The sequence below is a fragment of the Puntigrus tetrazona genome, chromosome 21 (assembly GCF_018831695.1).
Source record: "Puntigrus tetrazona isolate hp1 chromosome 21, ASM1883169v1, whole genome shotgun sequence".
Classification (NCBI taxonomy): domain Eukaryota; kingdom Metazoa; phylum Chordata; class Actinopteri; order Cypriniformes; family Cyprinidae; genus Puntigrus; species Puntigrus tetrazona.
Window position 1 is genome coordinate 5,558,038 of NC_056719.1, and position 17,838 is coordinate 5,575,875.

At 39.2% G+C, this 17,838-nt stretch overlaps 1 protein-coding gene across 2 annotated transcripts in view; it reads right to left on the reverse strand.

Annotated features, from left to right (window-relative positions):
* The window catches only part of nectin3b (nectin cell adhesion molecule 3b), a 54,075-nt gene that overhangs the window by 19,836 nt on the left and 16,401 nt on the right, over positions 1–17,838 (reverse strand). Inside the window, exons 2-6 of one of the 2 annotated variants that reach the window (XM_043221968.1) lie at positions 13,337–13,687; positions 8,893–9,192; positions 6,479–6,596; positions 5,702–5,853; positions 20–2,599 (exon numbers count right to left, since the gene is read on the reverse strand). In XM_043221968.1, the coding sequence (XP_043077903.1) occupies positions 1,887–2,599; positions 5,702–5,853; positions 6,479–6,596; positions 8,893–9,192; positions 13,337–13,687 (1,634 nt within the window). In that variant the 3' untranslated portion in view covers positions 20–1,886. Of the gene's footprint in view, positions 1–19; positions 2,600–5,701; positions 5,854–6,478; positions 6,597–8,892; positions 9,193–13,336; positions 13,688–17,838 lie in introns of those variants that run through there. The other variant, XM_043221969.1, reaches the window with a different exon arrangement.

Below are 17,838 nucleotides of genomic sequence, written 5' to 3' on the forward strand. Positions count from 1 at the left end.
CATAAAACAAAGAAACATGTCACAGAAAAAAAGGTTTATTTTAAAACAAATGTATCCCAAAGGTTGATTTTACAAAATAATGCTCAGGTTTCATCTATACATTGCAAATACATTTCTTCTTTGCTTCTATCTTTTTTTTTATTTATTATTTTTGTATTTTCTTGTTACAGTAGCTCTTTTGTAAAACAAAACAAACAAAAAAAAAGTGGAAAAGATGTTCTGTAGAAGTGTACGAGTGATTCTCTCATCACAATCTGTGTAATGGTGGGTTTTCTAGTGCGTTCCACCGTCGAATCTCAGGCTTCCTATAGGAACGATAAATTCAAACAAACAAACAAAACAAGGTTCTCCTATCTGCCAGCATATATACATAACAACCTTGTTTTCATCAAATTCTTCACCCAAACCTGTACACATAGACATTTTAAAGTTCATAACTCTTTGATGTGCACCGTGACTCAAGTGTCACACGTCAATTAATGCGAGCAAAACGATTAGTTATTGTCTGAAAGAAGCAAATGGCACACAAAACAAGGTGTTGAACAAAGCACAGTACAAAATGATGATCTCAGGACCCAACCTGACCACTTTATGCCTCAAAACTACTCGCATACTTCTTTTGAAAATGATACTCACTTGTTCGGAACTTCTGCATGCACATAATAATGCTTACAGGGCACATCTTCAGTTTAAGGCACTACTACAATATCATCTCCAATATCTCAAAAACCAACCATACGCATCTGCTAGCTTATTAAGATCCAGCCAACACAAGTTTAATGACCAATAATGTGTGTGTTAGGCTATCGTCTTCTGTGTTAAATTATGTGCGAGAATGTGACTAGAAGTCTGAACACTATTGCACAGGCAATGAGCCGATTCATCAAAACACTGTTGGTTAACACCAGCTGATTGGATTTACATATTACAGACACACACACACACACACACACACATACAGAAACACAAGAGACAGGCACAGGACTCAATTCGTGACGTAATGCACAGTCGCTGAATGCAGTCGGAGGTTGTTAACACTGGGCAGTGATGGTCTGACAAAGACAAGCCAGACAGCTACATTAATACGAGACAAGCTTTCATGTTGAACAATGGCAGTAGTTCTTAATGTACATTGTCCAACCGTCTCCTGCAGACAGACTCCATTTTGGATGGCACAAACAAAAGAAATCCAGTGAAGAAGGGTTATGCAAATGGAAGCTGAATTGATACAATTACAGCCACCCCATTTCGGCAATCATCCTGTCTGGCTTTCACCCATTGGGCTTTATCAAATCCAGCACGGTCCTCCCTGTCTAGCTCCTCCCTACAGCAACTCTGAATGCCAGTAGAGAAGAAATAAATGTTGCCATGGAAACCACCAGGCTGTTGACAGGAGCTAATTTCTGCCTCCATCAGAGTGACAGCACTGAAAGTTGACGTGACTCATCGAAACTCATCACTCATGGCGAGGCTGATCTGAAACCCTTATCGACAGGTTATCTCAATACAAATTGCATTTGTTCAAACTGCTTTCGTTTAAAAATAAATCACACAGCTCACCTTACTGTGCAAGGGAAAAGGGACTGGCTATTGATTTGGCAACTTAAATCACCCCTGAACTGGTTTATCGGTGTAACAAAGCAGACGTCTTGTTGCCTCACCAATCTAAGAAACAAAGATGAGAATTATACCCTTACTTGGTCCCAAAACATCTATTAAGCCAGCTAACTAATGATTAGACTAATGTACAAAAACAAACCGGTAGGTGTAAACTACTTGAAAAGGTGCATTTCCTACTCATTTTCTTTACATAACTCTGATCGTCCTCATTTTGCAGTCTGAAGCATTTCGTAAGTGTCTACGCAGTCTCTTCCTGCTCGTTTGTCTCAGACATACCACTCCCTCCGGGAGATCATTGAACCATCCGTGTGCGAAACATAGTCGTTGTCGTAGCAGTCCTCCGGCAGGTAGGGGGAGCCGTTGCCCATGACTTGTGGAGCAGCAAATCTGCGGGGCTCTGGCTGCAGTGAGCTCCTCTGGATATGATGGGCTGGACTGAAGCTTTGCGGATGGATGGGGTGATGGTTGGTGTGATAGCCATGCTCAAGGTTGTGATGATTATGGTGATTCATTTGACCAGCTGCTTCCCTCAGAGCTCTGCTGCGACCGTTGGGCGATCGCTCGCGGTCGAAATCACCCCACTCTTCCCTGTCCTTATCTGGGTAGATGGTGCCGTTATCCTGGTTGGATTTGAGCTTTGTGTCAGGGCTTCCTTTGCTGTAGACTTGCTGCAGCTCGTGGGGTTGGGGAGCCTTTTGCATATCTGAGGGGCCGTGATACTGCTTTGTGTAGTAGTCGCCACGAAAAGTCCGCCGCTGGCGTTGGTAATAAACTCCACACAGAATAAGCAGTAACAGCAGAAAGAGGGCTCCGCCTACTGCCCCACCCACAATCGTGCCTAGGCTCCCCTCCGGCAGAGGCGCCAGGGTTGGAGACGTGATGAGGGCTCGCTGCTTATTGCCAGGTGAAGTGGCAGAGATGTCGGCGGTTAGGAGGCGCACAGGGGTGGTAGGGGGCATGGTGGTGGTTGAGGGAGGATCTAATGGAGGAAAGGAAGAGGGAGAGGCAAGAGGGGGGGTGGGGCAGGAGGGAGGGATGGACAGACAAAGAAAAGTAGATAATGTCAATGCCAGCTACATCAGTATATCATTAACAGTCATATGAATCTGCTTACAAGATTGTAATATCTTCTAGCATGACATATAGCATGAATAACAGAACTCTATCCTCTATTGCCGTGGATACAATAGTTCCAGGTTTGGAGCAAGGTTTTTTGCAAATGCAAATCTGAAACTGTTGTCCAGAGCAAAGACGACTAAAAAAAAAAAAAACATGAAAGAGAAAGGAGAGTTGGGATCTTCATGATAAGGGATTCATGAGGAGCTACATACTAACATCTCCAGCTAACACTGAAGTACAGTCATCTGCAACAATGAAACCTAATGAGCAACATTTGTGTTAGCTGAGAGAGGGAGTACGGATGACCACATAGCTGAGTGATGAGAACAAACTAAATGGAAGGAAGGGGTCAGGGAAAGGGTACGTGGTACTGGGGGAGGGGAGAGGGACAGACGTCAAGAATACCCGAGTATTGGGTGGCTGCTACGCCTAACTGCTAACATGGTGCAAGGATAGAAGATTGCGTTAACGCCATTACCATGCATTGATCGCTTTATTGTGTTAGGGAGCAGCGTGTAACGTTTCATCGCATTCTGGGGCATGCATCTGGACTATGCAAGCAGCGTTCTCGGAGACTGGAAGCTGAAAGTCAAACTATCCCATTACGGAGTGTCCTGTTCCCGGCGCAATGAGAGCTATTTGGCTGGCTGTGAAGTGCATGCATGCATTGAGTGCAGAACGTGTGAGTTCGCTCTCAGAAGTCAGGGCTGCAAGCTCTTCAGGGTTACGCGGTTCAAATGCTCCAGCTAAAGTGGGGAATAATTTGCTCATCCTTGCTGGAATGAATAATAAACGTAGCATACATAAAGCATTTTTGGACTGTATTGTTCCCGCAAGGTTAAAGGTAATTTGGATGCATCTGCGGGTATGGTGAGTGAGTGTATATGTATGTAGGAAAGAACAGCTTTTTAGTTAGGGAAAAGTGAAATGTTCTGTATATTGTTTTGGCAACATTTGTGATACAAAAAAGATTCAATATCCTTTTCACACGCCCTCGATATTCCTGGCAAAAAAACATTTGTTTCATCTACAAAACCGCAGGGATAGTTCAACCAAAAATCAATGTTATCACCAAAGCTGTTCCTTTTTTTTTTTTTTTTTTTTTTTTTTGATACCTTATTTCTTTGAGTGAAATATTCAGGGAGTTGAACTGAATTAGCTCACAAATTGCTCCTTTGATCTAGGTCCGAATGATTCATTTAAGAACCTGATCTCAATTCAAATCACTCATTTAATGCCAGTAGTTCCACAGATAAATTACATTTTGGACAATTCAAGTTTTTGTATGGTTTCAGAAAAAGAGTGCACAACTAATACAAGACTACTTTTTACACATTTTTGGAGAGCAACACTATGAAACACTACTGCATGGAAAAGACCTGCAAGAACATTCTTTAAAATATCTGATCTACAGAAGAAAGAAAATCATAAAGAAAAGAAAATCGGTTTGCAACAACATGGCGATGAGTAAATAATAGCTAATGAATTATAATTTTTGCATGAACTATCCCCTTAAACCACAAGGACATGGATAATGTCAATTTATTTTAATTTATTCAATTTGCTCAGCGAGTTAAAGAATAATTTGTTTCAATCAATAAACTGTAGAGCTTCTGGCCTCAGCACGTCAATGTCCAGAAGGGAAGAGAACAGGACATAAAGAGAGGACAAGTCATGGAAAGGTCAGAAATCCCTCCCTCTCTCATGCTTTTCTAGTCTGTGACTCCATAAAATCCAAATTTATTATAATTTATGTACAGTATGTGGTATCTCATTCCTATACATACACTATAGTGTGTGTGGGTGTGTATTGGGAGGGGGGTGATTGTTGACCACACAGGTAGAGGCAGGGTGTTTAACGTGCAGGACAGTTACTGCCCACCCATACTCATGCACAAAGATCAGCAACTAACAGCAGCAAACACATTCACACCCACATTCAGTCCATCAATACGCAAACAGTAGCAGTAGGCATTATAGTAGAAACATCACGACTCAAATGACGCAAAGGGACTCTTAGAAGACAGATGCAGACAACTTTGACATAAAACAACCAAACACGCACAGAAACGCAGTTAGAAGTGGAATCTTTCTCAAGGGGAGAGCATAAGAAAATTTAAAAAGGAAATACATAATTAATGGTGGTTGAAAAGAGCTGGTGAATGTTTCATGAATCTAGGACATCTCTCAGTCAAGGTTGCTTCCGCTCTATTCTCCCCTTGTATAACAGCGTGACAGTCTCAGAGATGTAAGTGTGCACGAGGGAGGGAGAAAGAGCAACAGAGAGGGAGGGAGTAATAGTGACTATCACAGAAACTTATCACATTAAACAACGGTATTCAATGATTAATGTTTACGCAAAAAAAATGATGGGAGATAAACATCATGGAATGTGACAACATACACCTGTCTCAGAGGTCATTTAGATAATGACTGAGGAAACCCAATAAAAACCCATCAAAACTTAAAAAACCAAAAAGCCAAAGCTGAAATTGATTTAAATACAGGGTCGATGCCTTTGATGATTATAATGCTTGACTATAAACTATAATGATTATAAGCTTGTGTGCTACATAAAAATGGATCCGGACCCATGTAACTCAGTGATGAGACCAGAGGGTTCTAAAGAAAATCTGTAGGGCTCGAAGAAAGAGTTCACCCAAAAATGTACTCACCTTCATGTTGCTGTTCATAATTAAAAGAAAACTGCATACATTTTGTAATTGAGAAAATAATATTAGGAATTATTATTTTCAGGTGAACTTCTCTTTCATGAAAACGAGGTAAGGCATCATCAGTCCGTTCTGAACCCACCAACACTGAGTGTGTGTGAGTGTTAAAATAAATTTGATTGGTTAAGTTTTGATGTTATTTCTTACCATTGTTTCTCCAGTTTCTCGCAGGAAAAATTCTGGTGAACTTTGGTAAGTTGGGAATGTCATGTTTCAAGTCTCTTACTCACCCTGAACACGTATTCTAATGTCTCGACTGTGCTGTCCGATGTCGTTTTCCACCTTACACCTGTAAACCCCAGAGTCGTTCTTCTGCAAGGGTCTCATAAACACCAAAGAGTTATTCACCACCTCTGCGCCATCTGGCATTGCTCCATCCAACCTAAAACATGCAAACAGGTCTTTATCAAACTCTTTCCTTTATCACAATCTGAAAAGCACTAAGGAAAAAATGTCAGCAACAACGTCCGTCAAAAGTATGACTGAAAATATGTTTCTCAAGAACTTAAAATCTTAACGCCCAACTAAATGTAATGATTAATTGCATACAAAAAGAAGTGAAATGCTTTTGTGAAATAGCAACAAGTGGCTACAATATACGACAAGTTTTGATGTGCTAAACATTTGTTTGCCCTTGACTTCCATTCTGTGTCATTTTTATAGGTTCAAATTACTCCATTGCGGTTATTTTCCTCAATGAATGGTTTGTTAAAGCATTAACGACTGTTTGAGGCTCACATGAGCTCACATGATTGATGTCTAACTTGGTTAACAATACTGACAAATATTAACAGATTAATATATTACAAGAATTAGATATGCATTAATAAAAGTACACTGTTTGGGCATCCACTCACGGTCACTGGCATTGAAACCAGACCGTTTGAAAGCTACTCGATGTGTGAATGAGATAATCTGCTGCTTCAAGATGAGTTCAGGAAATAGGCAATAACACTCTTGAACTCATTCCAGACATGATGTGCTCTGTGAGTGTGGTGGTTACACACCTGGACCATGTGAATTTCTGGGCAGGCGGGTTGGCCTTGGCTCGACACTTCAGTTGCACATTCTCCCTGCCCACATACCAGTCGCCGTCATAGCCCAGCACCAGGATGTCTGGAGCAACTGCACACACACACACAAAGCACAAAGGGATCATTCAGAGTAGGTTAAGAAAGGTAAGTCTAAGCTATGCCTTGTTTAAGACCCTATGAAATGACATGACAAGTGCGGTTCTCTCATCCTGTGTTGACGCATTTCCTATTGAAACAGACAGTTTGGGCAGGACATATCAATTTTAAAAGGCCTAAAAGGCTTGGTTTATAACGCCAGCGGCCAAGCTGATTTGCCAACTTGTGTTATGCATTAGGGGGCGGGAAGTCTCACGCTAGAGAGCATCCAATTGGTTTAAAAATAAATAAATAAAAATAATATTTTTGTTTCAAATATTTTTTTGCAATGCTAATGATAAATTTTAAATGGTTAATTTTCATATATGGTAATATTCAAGGACTAAAAGAAAACTACAACTATGTGATTTTAAAAAAATGATTAATTAATTATATTAATATAATAAATTATATTTAAATTCTAATATCAGTATTTGTCTAGTTCATTTAAAAGAAAAAATGTTTCAATTAGAAGAAATAAAGTGGCAATTTCTATTAGCTCATAAATGTAACTGTTTCTAACAAAGTGACAGTAAATATATCACACACATTTGCATAGATACAAAGCAACTTTTACATATAAAAGAGGTTTGCAATTCTAATTACCAAATTTTTTGCTGAGGCAGAAACATCTTTTATTTATGCAAGCATTTTTATATCCATGACAAATGTTGCAACAATAAGGCCCCAATCTATAGCACAACAACATTATTATTTCTAAATGACCATAAAGCGACATAATTCATAACCAAGACTTTGTGTGTCTGACCAGCAGTACAAAACCACTTACAAAGACAGTGGGCACTGTATTGATTTGTGCCTTTAGAAAAGCTCTTTAAAGTTCTTTAAGTGAGCGTGCTGAATTAAGATGTCATGTAGACCCTATGAGATGAAAAAAGATGAATGGAAAACGAAAGAAAAAAAGCTTCCGTGACTGCGTAGCCCCTATTGAGCACACAAGCGTCGTCCCATGACTGATGTGACCTCTCCCTCCTTGTACTCCTTACACCGACTGCTTCCTGAGCCTGCCCCTCACCGCTACATCTATATTTCATACAGCAGACATCTGCGCTTACGTACTCGCCACCGCCGCAGAAACACACTTACGCGCCTTCCTCGCTGCTCAATGGTGCTTAGCAGAAGTCTGTGTATAGAAATCGTTAAATGCAGCTGATAAATCATTTGTCTGAAGCATCACTACCCGTATTCAGTATGTGTTCACGAAACCCTTAGGATCGCGTCTTAGCAAAAGGGCGCTTAAGACCATCACGCACAAGACGGCATCAAGACATCATGTCATGTGGATAGTTACCGCACTGGGGTGATATGGAAAACAGATGTGAGCTCCAGACATAAATCTGATGGCTTGACGTGGTATAGAAAAAATATAAGTTACTGTGAAATCTTCATGGAGAAGCTACTTTGGGTTTGTTGTGCTAGATTGAGCAAACAAAAACAGGCTTGCGTGCATACAAGAACAAGCACCAAATGAGACTCAAGTAAATAGGTCTAGTGGCCAACTGGCTGATAAACGGTTGCACGGTTTAAATAGCAAGAAGTCTGATTCTTGCAGTTTTTTTTTTCCTGATTTAAGTGATGAGCGCAAATTTAGGGCTGATTCTCCATATAGATTTCCAGATTTGATCTGAATCCGATTCACGAGATTTAAGTTCAATATGATTTTGGTTTCCATTTCATGGAATATTTATAACAATATAATTTGCAAATTATATCTTGAACATTCTAAGTAATAATACAACTAAATAAAAAAAAAATAACGCAAAAAACTGTGGTGTGAATACAAAGAAAACTCTAAAATGGCAATTCTTTTGTAAAAGCACTCCAAAAAAAAAAAAAAAAAAATTATAAAATAAAAAAACTACTACTGAGCTTTTAAAGTACAAAATATTACATTAAACATAAAAAAAAACAAAAGAAGTCAAAACATTATGTACAAACCTTCATGACAACAAAAGTGAAACCGTTACATAAGTGTGCTCTAATGTTTTCAAGACTGATGGAAATGCAACAGATTGTAAAACATTAGAATTTACAATGACTGCATTCTATTTTATGCTATGCGTTCTATTAAAACATCAGAAATGAAAGTAGAAATAAGAATGAGTTATAGCTAGAAAATTTAAACAATTCTAAGAATAAAATAATCCTGCATAAACAGAATTACGCGCAACACTCTGTCACACTGTTAGAACAAAAAAAAAAAAAAAAAAACCCTTATAAAAGATACTCACACTGTACGTTGATGATATAGGGTATCCTGAAGTCGCTCTGTAGAGCAGGGTGTTTGACCACACATGTTAGCGTGTGGCCCTGGGAGTGACGGGAGGGTTCCCAGGTGTAGTGCACCTGGGTGGTAGTGGTGCCGTTGGCATCGTCCTGCATGTGGGCCTCAGACGTGCCGTACAGATTCGTCTCCCAGGACACGTCTGCAGGGGGTCGAGCCCTCTCAGCGATACAGGTGGCCACTGTGGTTTCATTGCCACCGTCGATCAGAGCAGAAGATCCAGCAGAGACGTACACCTTCGGCTCCACTAACACAGAGAAAGAAAAAAATTGGGTTAAATATACCACACCATCTGCGTTTAATTCTGAGCTTTAATGTGAGCAGACAAACTCACATTATTACTAGAAAGATGTATCAAGATAATGAACCGAGCTAAAGGATATCCATTCAGATGAGAGTACAAAGCTAACTAAAAGCTAATCCCATCAGCATTAACAATCGCTCTGGTACCACAGCCAATAAATTCATAAACTGATAAGAATGACTGAGAGAATAATTAGATTTTCGTTGAGAAGAAACAAGACTTATCGGACTGAAAAAAAAAAAGAAAAGAAAAATTCTCTAGGCTGAAGTCGGCCTCGCTTTCTCATCAGAGCACTAAGTGCTTTCCCAGAGAAGATGAAATTATTTGTTTTAATGGCTTATCCAGTTTACATGGCAGAAGGGGCGGGGCTTGGGCGTGTACGATCCGTTATGAATCCAGCAGTGTTCAGGTCTGGAAAACTGAGCTTTGCCTCCGCAGCAGCTGACAGAAACTTAACGTGTGGGGCACTTTTCCCTTCCCTTCCACTCCTCTACTCAGTCCCATCAACGGTGGGAAACAAATGGGAACATTGTCCCAGGTTCCTGTGACAAGGGGGCCTCGCTAAATCAAGAAGGGCTAATACAATCATATATTGACACACACTACTATTTAAGTATAAATAAGGTTTCCGTTATGGTTTGTTAGAATGACAATATTTGGCTGAGATGCAACAATTTGAATATCTGGAATAAAAAAAAAAAAAGTTGCCCAAATGAAGTTCTTAGCATATTAGAATCAAAAATTAAGTTTTCATACAGAAAATCCCCAAAATAATTTCATGGCTCATGATCTTTACTTAATACTGAATCATTTTTGGCATAAAAGAAAAATCTATAATTTTGACCCATACAACAAAACATCTGTGTGATTTGGCCCAGGGTGATCAATTTATTGCATCCTTACTGCATAGAAATAAAAATTTACTTTCAAGTAATTTCTTTTCAAATAATTAATTACTCTTCTCAAATGCAGTGCATCATGAATGCATATAATTTCCTAAAGTGTTATTAATGAAGTAGCAGGTCATCATAATTCATTATGACCGTGATGAATCAAAATGTATTCACTGATGCAATTATATGACATTGAGCAAAATATACAAATACTTGCCATTTATTTTTGAGGAAAGAGCCAATTTTTCCAAACAAAATATTTACAAGAGATACATTTTCAAAATAAACAATTTTCAACTGTTTGAATTCCAGACAAAACCATTTCTGGTTATCAAATATTAGTGAAACATTGTATTCATATTGTATTTAAAATAAATAAATAAATTAGTCATTCATACTTCCCCACCCCTGAAAGTAATTCAAAAATTGTACTTAGTTCTGAGGAACTATACAGTATCATTTAAGAGTCACAATGGGCATCATATTTGGTGATATTGATGATACTGATGTGAATAAATAGATAAGTCATTTAGATAAGTCAAAGGATGTGTACTGAATAGAATCAGCACTGGCAGTTGACCTTCAGAGACAACAGTAGCAGCTGTGGTCGTTGTACCTTCAACCATCCACTGTTGTGTGCTGAGTGACATGTCATGAGTGCCTGTGTGTGTGTGTGTGTGTGTGTGTGTGTGTGTGTGTGTGTGCGCCAACTCCTGTGTGATACTTTAAACCATAAATTCTACTGGACCACGCAATGACATCCTTCACCCTAAAGTGCAGTGGATCCCAAAAGCAGTGGGCATCATTCCCACACTCATACACTCCCATACACACACACACACACACACACACCCTGAACATTCCTCCTGATCTAATTATAGCTCCGGCGCGTGTTCCCCCTCCCTCGTTCCTGCTCTCTCACTTCACCGCCACTTTCCATCCTCCTGCATCCCGCCCCCCTCCATTTCTCCTTTTAATAAAAGCTCTCAGTCCCCGTTCGTCTCTGCTCTCGTTCATGTTCTGATTTTCCTCCAACTGCGCAGCTCATTTTAATCGATGACATCATCTTTTTCAATTCTTCTCTTTATGAACCATCAATCAACTCGTGTGTCTGCATGTCATTTTCTACTGTAATACACAGAGTGTACACGGTATGTGTGTGGCACACGTCAAATCTAGATCACTTCATCTGACAATTTACAGTTTAGTAATGGTTTACAATTATGGCACAATGTTCTGTTTTCTTTGCAGAAATGAAATAAAAATAACCCATTAGAATTACTATTAGGATTAGACCCAAATATACACACACACACACTTTGTATATAATGAAGGAGCAAGCGAAAAGAGAATCTTTTCTCTAACTGCACAAATTTTAGCTTGAATTCTGTTTCATTCAGTGCATGTAAACTATGATAATTAGCAATAAAAAAGTAACACCAATGAGGCTCATGCAGCTTGTCTATTGAGAGAATTTCGTGGCGAAATAAAACATGAACGCAACTGGAAACAATAGAAAAATAAAAAAGTAAGTTTGTTTTTATACGTATAACATACAGCTTAGTTAAGCAACATGACACAAATAAGAGAGAGAAGTTCCCTGAAAACACTGATTGCAAATTTGCAATTATATACAAGAGTTACAATGAGTAGTTAATGAACATTTAAGTTCAGTATATTGAATTTAGAATTATTATTGGGATATAGTGTTAATCTTTTTTGCTCCATTTGGTTAAAAATGAAAATAGCTCCAAACAAAGATCACAGCAGAACAGTCGCACATATGCAACACACAGAGCAGCAGCGTTTTGTTAATGAATGATTCATGTTTTTAAATTTTTAATAATTTGAGTCAATGATTCCGTGGTTCATTCATGAAGACAGGCACTTGCTTCATTCTTGAATGAATCAACCATCTGAACGAATCTTTAATGAAGAGTCACTGAAGATGCTGCCACCTACTGGCGATTTAGTTTAATTTATAACAATTATGAACATATTATATATATATATATATATATATATATATATATATATATATATATATATAAACACGCTAAGCTCACAACATTATGCTTTTACAATTTAGCATGCAGTGTAAAAGCATTTGTGCAATATTTTAGCTACAATGAACAGACAAATGAATCTGAACGTGCAGTATTAAGTCATATAATATGTAATTTCCCAACAAAAATAAAAATATTAATAAAAATAAAATAAAATTAATAATAAATGAAAAATAAATATACACACACTATTTAATTAATGAGAATACTGATATATATATTAAACATAGAAATAAAATAAAAAACAATTCAATATATATTTTGATTACACTATACATAAAAGTAATAATAAATAAATCAAAAAACAAAAACAAAGCTGAACATCTGCAGTCTTGGTAATGTGAAATGAAAACCTTTTTGGTAATTTTGTATTTAAACAATTAGTACTGTATCAATTATACATTGTCGTAGCAATACTAAAGTTTAGAAATGTTGTTGCTATAAAACAACTAGTGCAGGGCTACTTTTTAAACCAACTGATTTCTGTTGAAAATAAAATTTTCAGATTTTAAATTTTCATTTCACTGTTGCAAAAGTCTATTCTTGAAGCCACCAATGACACTTTCAGGATGTTCCCTTTGTAACCTTCATCTTGAGCTCTCACAGGAAACGGCGACTCTCCTCACGCCTCCATAGAGTGATACATAATTGATATACCTAACATAAAGCACTGTGCTTGTAAACTTCTCTAGTTGTCTCTTGTACACCCAGATAACAAGGGCACAGCACTTCGTTTGGCTGTATCTGTGTTTAGCAGAGCAGATGGCTCTGGGGGTTTGGTGGAGGAAGAGAGTTTAAACATCACCATGTTCTCTGAAAGAGCTGGACCATCTCCCAAAACACTGCTTTCATTCCTGCCCTGAAGTTGCTCTTAATGTTTTTCCACCCTCTCGCACACACACCGCATACTTGCCTACTTACACAAATAAGCAGTGCTTTATTCGGCAGCTGTGATGTGCATCCACTCGCACGCCTTCCTTTGTTTGTCGACCGCACGCATGCGAAAGGTTCGTCACGGCACTTTCACGTTAATAGACAAGCACCACGCTATGAGTGCATAATCTAAATTAATCAGACAGAAAAAAACACACACACACACACACACACACACACGGCGTCTCTCGTTACCTATCACGCTGACAGTGGTGGAGGCTTGAGTGTTACCCAGCGGAAAGGTGGCAACCTTGCAGGTGTATATGCCGATATCAGCAAAACCAACGTCTTCTAGCACGATGGTGGCGTCATGCATGGAGGGCGAGCGGAAGGACAGCCGTCGCTCATATTCGGGAGGGATGGAGATGCCGAACATGGGGTTATACACTGCCAGAGTCACCCATCCAGTGGGCAGCTTCCTCTCCCATGAGCTCTGCGTCAGGCTGAGGTTCGTGTCCACCTGCACTCGGCAGCTGAGGGTGACGTTTTTTCCCAACACGGCGTTCACCTTAGGCGGAACGACCACCTGACTGCCACACACCAACCCTGAGAGAGAAAAAAAAAAATGCACACATCGTTAGTCAGGACACTTGAGCAGCTGCAGAAAAGTGCGCTTGAGGTCTTGCACAATCTCAACTGACAAATCCGTTTTTATCCTGTTCAAGCTCTGATCAATCAGACGCCAAGGTCTCTCAGCACAGCTCCTAATTCCAAACGAGAAAAGTCAATTCCCTTTAGCTTAGACGTCTGAGGAGGTGCACCAGTTAGCTGGTGTAATTTGTTGTGATGTAAAACGAGCAAATGAAATAAGTTTTATTGTGCTGGAGGGAGGCTAAAATTAGCCCTAACATTTGACTAGAAGCAAAAATACTGATTTCTAAAGTCTAAAAATGGGTCCGGGAACAATGCAGTCAGAGTGGACTGGAAATAAAATAAATAAAAATAATACAATAGTCTATATATTCTACTAAACTAACTGACCAGTTGTTTTCTGCAATGCAAATTACTATGTGCATTTCATTTGTTTTGTGTTTAACTACAGTAAAGAAATGATGTTTTAAAATGCAATTACATTAAGTAAGGTTGCGGTAAACTCATTAGCCAATAATTTTTCCTTAAAGCAGAGTTCACACAGTGCAATTTTAGCCACAATTTCACAAACAGGACCTGCTAAATTGCCAAAAAATGCCTTAAATTGAAGGCAAATCAGTGATTCTTGCCATGGAGCCCATTTCACGTTCAGAGGTTGCCTTTGATAATTAACGCGATATTGTGTAGCTTGTCAGTGAACTACAACTCTGTATTAAATGCTGCTCGATTTGAAAGCCGGTTTTATCACAGAACAGGCTTTACTGATGAGATGCTCATGATCATCATGTTTGATATATTGCACAGCCCTATGTGAGTGACAATCACACAGTGTGAACTATCAAAAATGCAACCTGAGAGAGTCACTGACACTTCATCGATGTCTGAAATATTTTGCATGCTAAATATCTGGACCCATCACCGTTGTGTTAAAACAAATGATTCGACGACTGAGTTGTTCGTGTTTAACGCCATTTCAGCTTCTGTGGCTATTTGCAAAGCGGGAAATATTCTGACTGAATTATATTTGACAACTTTGACAAAGTTGTGCAGTGTGAACTCGGCATAAGTTTACAACTGATTTATGTTGGTGTCAAGGTTTGAGGCGAGCGAAGGCTCTTTTGGATGTTCACGGTGTAACTTTCAAATTTTCAAAGAACAAAACCCCGATTTAAAAGAATGAAAAGTCTAAAATGGGTCAGGAACAATGGAATCACAGCAGACTGGAGGAAAAAAAAAAAAACAACAACAACTGAAAGTCTGATTTGATGGTGCACAGAACAATAGCTGAGCTGCAAGAGCTCCGGTCTGCACAGCCATTAGGCCCATAGGGCTTTAAAATAGGAACAACATGGGCATTTACCACAAAAACTGACTGTTCTCCTCCCTACCTCCTTCTCTTCCTTTCTGTAGCCTACCTTCCGTTGCTCGGCCCGTCATTTTTTCCTCTTTCCATATGCCGAACAAAAGCTTAATTATGTTTGAAAGAGGGTGTGCGTGTGTGAAATGAGTGCAAAAGTGGAGCGTGCGGGCGAGACGGAGAGACGAGATGGGACTAAGGGAGAAAAGAGTGCTAAAATATGCCAAAGAAACAACAAAAGGCCACATGAGGACAACCTGTGTGTCTTATTACACCCAGACAGCTGTGCCCGCACCATCTGAATCCACGTAACGCATACACACGCGAACACGCAGCGGAGTCGTACGCGGCCTTTAACATGTGGCGACGGAGGCAAATCAATGTGTTCTGTGGGGAGATGATGGAATTCAGATCATATGGTAGGATCTTCTCTGGATTCCCACATCAACAGCACATCAATCATCTGCAGGAGTGTACAGCAGTGCCACAGGATCAGAAGTTTACCACAGTATAATATCATTTTACTAATATCAGCACAACCTGTTCCAAATCAATTCGATTCTGCAAAGTTCAGAAGGTCAGACAGCAGAATTTGTGAAATTCATTGCCAGAAAATTAATAGACTGTAATCATTTATCCACTTATGTTTTTGCAACAGCATTAAGATTCGTAAATCAAAATTCGAGTAATCACTTGAGCAAAATGACAAATTGTCTTGACATAGGAGCATGTTGTCTGTAATAACATGAAACAGAAATTAAGCATGTTTATGATTAAAAACAACTCATCTGTAAATGGATTTGAAAAATCAACTTAAAACTGAAACCCCAGGATGAAAATTGTCATTAAATCACTTGCCACCCATGTTGTTCCAAACCTATAAAAGCTTTGTTCATCATTGGAACACAATTTAAGACATTTTGAAAGAAAACAAGGAGTTTTGGGATTGTCCCATTAACTGCCAAGTAAATAACACTGTGAAGGTCCAGAAAAGTATGAAAGAGAACGTCAGAATAGTCCATGTGCCATCAGCGCTTCAACAGTAACATGAAGCTATGAGAATACTTTTTGCACAAAAAGAAAACCAAAATAACCAAGCAATTTTAGGGAATTTCAACTATATTAAAACGGTGTACACTGCTCTGCAAAGAAAAAAAAAGCCCCACTACTCATAAGTTATGTAGCGTGGACCATTTATCAGCTCGGATTTCAAGAAATTTACTTGGCTTTACTTGGGAACCAAAGATGATTTTGTGACACTTGTGGAGAAGTTTTTTTAAATTTAGCACAGAATAAATAATGATTGCTGCATGATCTAGTGAGGTGCATTCCAATTCTGCACAGAAATTTGTTATAAACAGACCAAACGGCTCCTTGACAACTACAATTACGAAAAACAAGAACACCCCAAAAAACAAAGACTTTTCTCAACAACTTAATCTGGCATTGATAAGATTTGATGGAGTTTTGTTAATCAATTAAATTCTATCAGAAGTTTCCAATAAATAAGATGAACAATCTGTCTCATCTCTGGCTGAAGACAAACCAAACGGCCTTTTCTTTAGTGTTTAGCAAAGCTTTAGCACCATAATCACATTATGATCTGTAAGAGATGCTCTTCATCAAAAGGAACTCCAAGTTTAAGCTGAAGAAGACCCTCAAGCCAGCCATCTCGGAGTATGTGAGTCTCCACACAAACATATTTATGTGTGATTGCTGGCCGATCGCTGACCTGATTCTGAGAATTAAAACCAGCCTCTCAAGCAACCGCGTCGCTTTGGTCCAGTCGAAGCAACACTTCAAACAAAACTAAATATCTGGCTTTAATCTACGTACAGTCTTCGCCATTGTCTTAAAGACCATGCATGTTATACAGTGACCAGTTCTAAGGAAGACATAGAGCCTGTAACAGATAGAAAGGGAAAGAAAAGATGAAAAACAGAGGGTACAGATAGATGTTAAGCACAACAGGCGGCGTGAAAGATCAGTGAAGATCCTGTGAAGAGAATGCTGGAGCATATTCAGTCAAATAAACAGAAATACTGTACGCACACACCCACCCTTTCGCTCGCTCTGCCTCTCAAACGACAACGCTAATTGCAACAAGCTGCCGGTCGGAAGATGTAATCGTAAATCAAAACCCGCCGCATTGCTTGGCAACAGACTCCAAACATTCCGCCGGAGCGTTTGTCTTGCCAGCAACGACCCTCCTCCTTTTGTCTCGACAGTACATCCATGCTGTGAACGAAGAGGAGGAATAAAAGTGACAAAATGTGGCAAATAAGAATCATAAAGGAAGTTTGGAACAAGTTATATCTTCATCAGAGCCAGCTGGTTAGCAAAGCCAAAAGATTACCTCACAGGAATGGATGAGCAAGGGAGGAAATGATCTGGAGGATTTCAGGCTGTAAATGTTGACTAGCATTATGCCGTCAGCATTTAAACAAAGGCATTGTAGACCACTGAGTCACAGAGTGAATGGGGAACGCCAAAATGCAGGCCTCCCCATCCTTAAATCACAACAAACCAGCCACAAAGTTTCCAAATGCTGTGTCACTCACTCATATGGGTCAAGATGGGCACATTTTCTTTAGTGATGGTCTTCAAACTTTCTGAAAAGCTACACATTTAAATTCTGCTTTGTTTAGCATGAGGTGCATAACATAACTCCATAACTTTCAAAATGTAGGCCTAAAACCCAAAAGTATTTGCAGCCTTGAAATCCCTTACATTTCCTGAAGCACATACC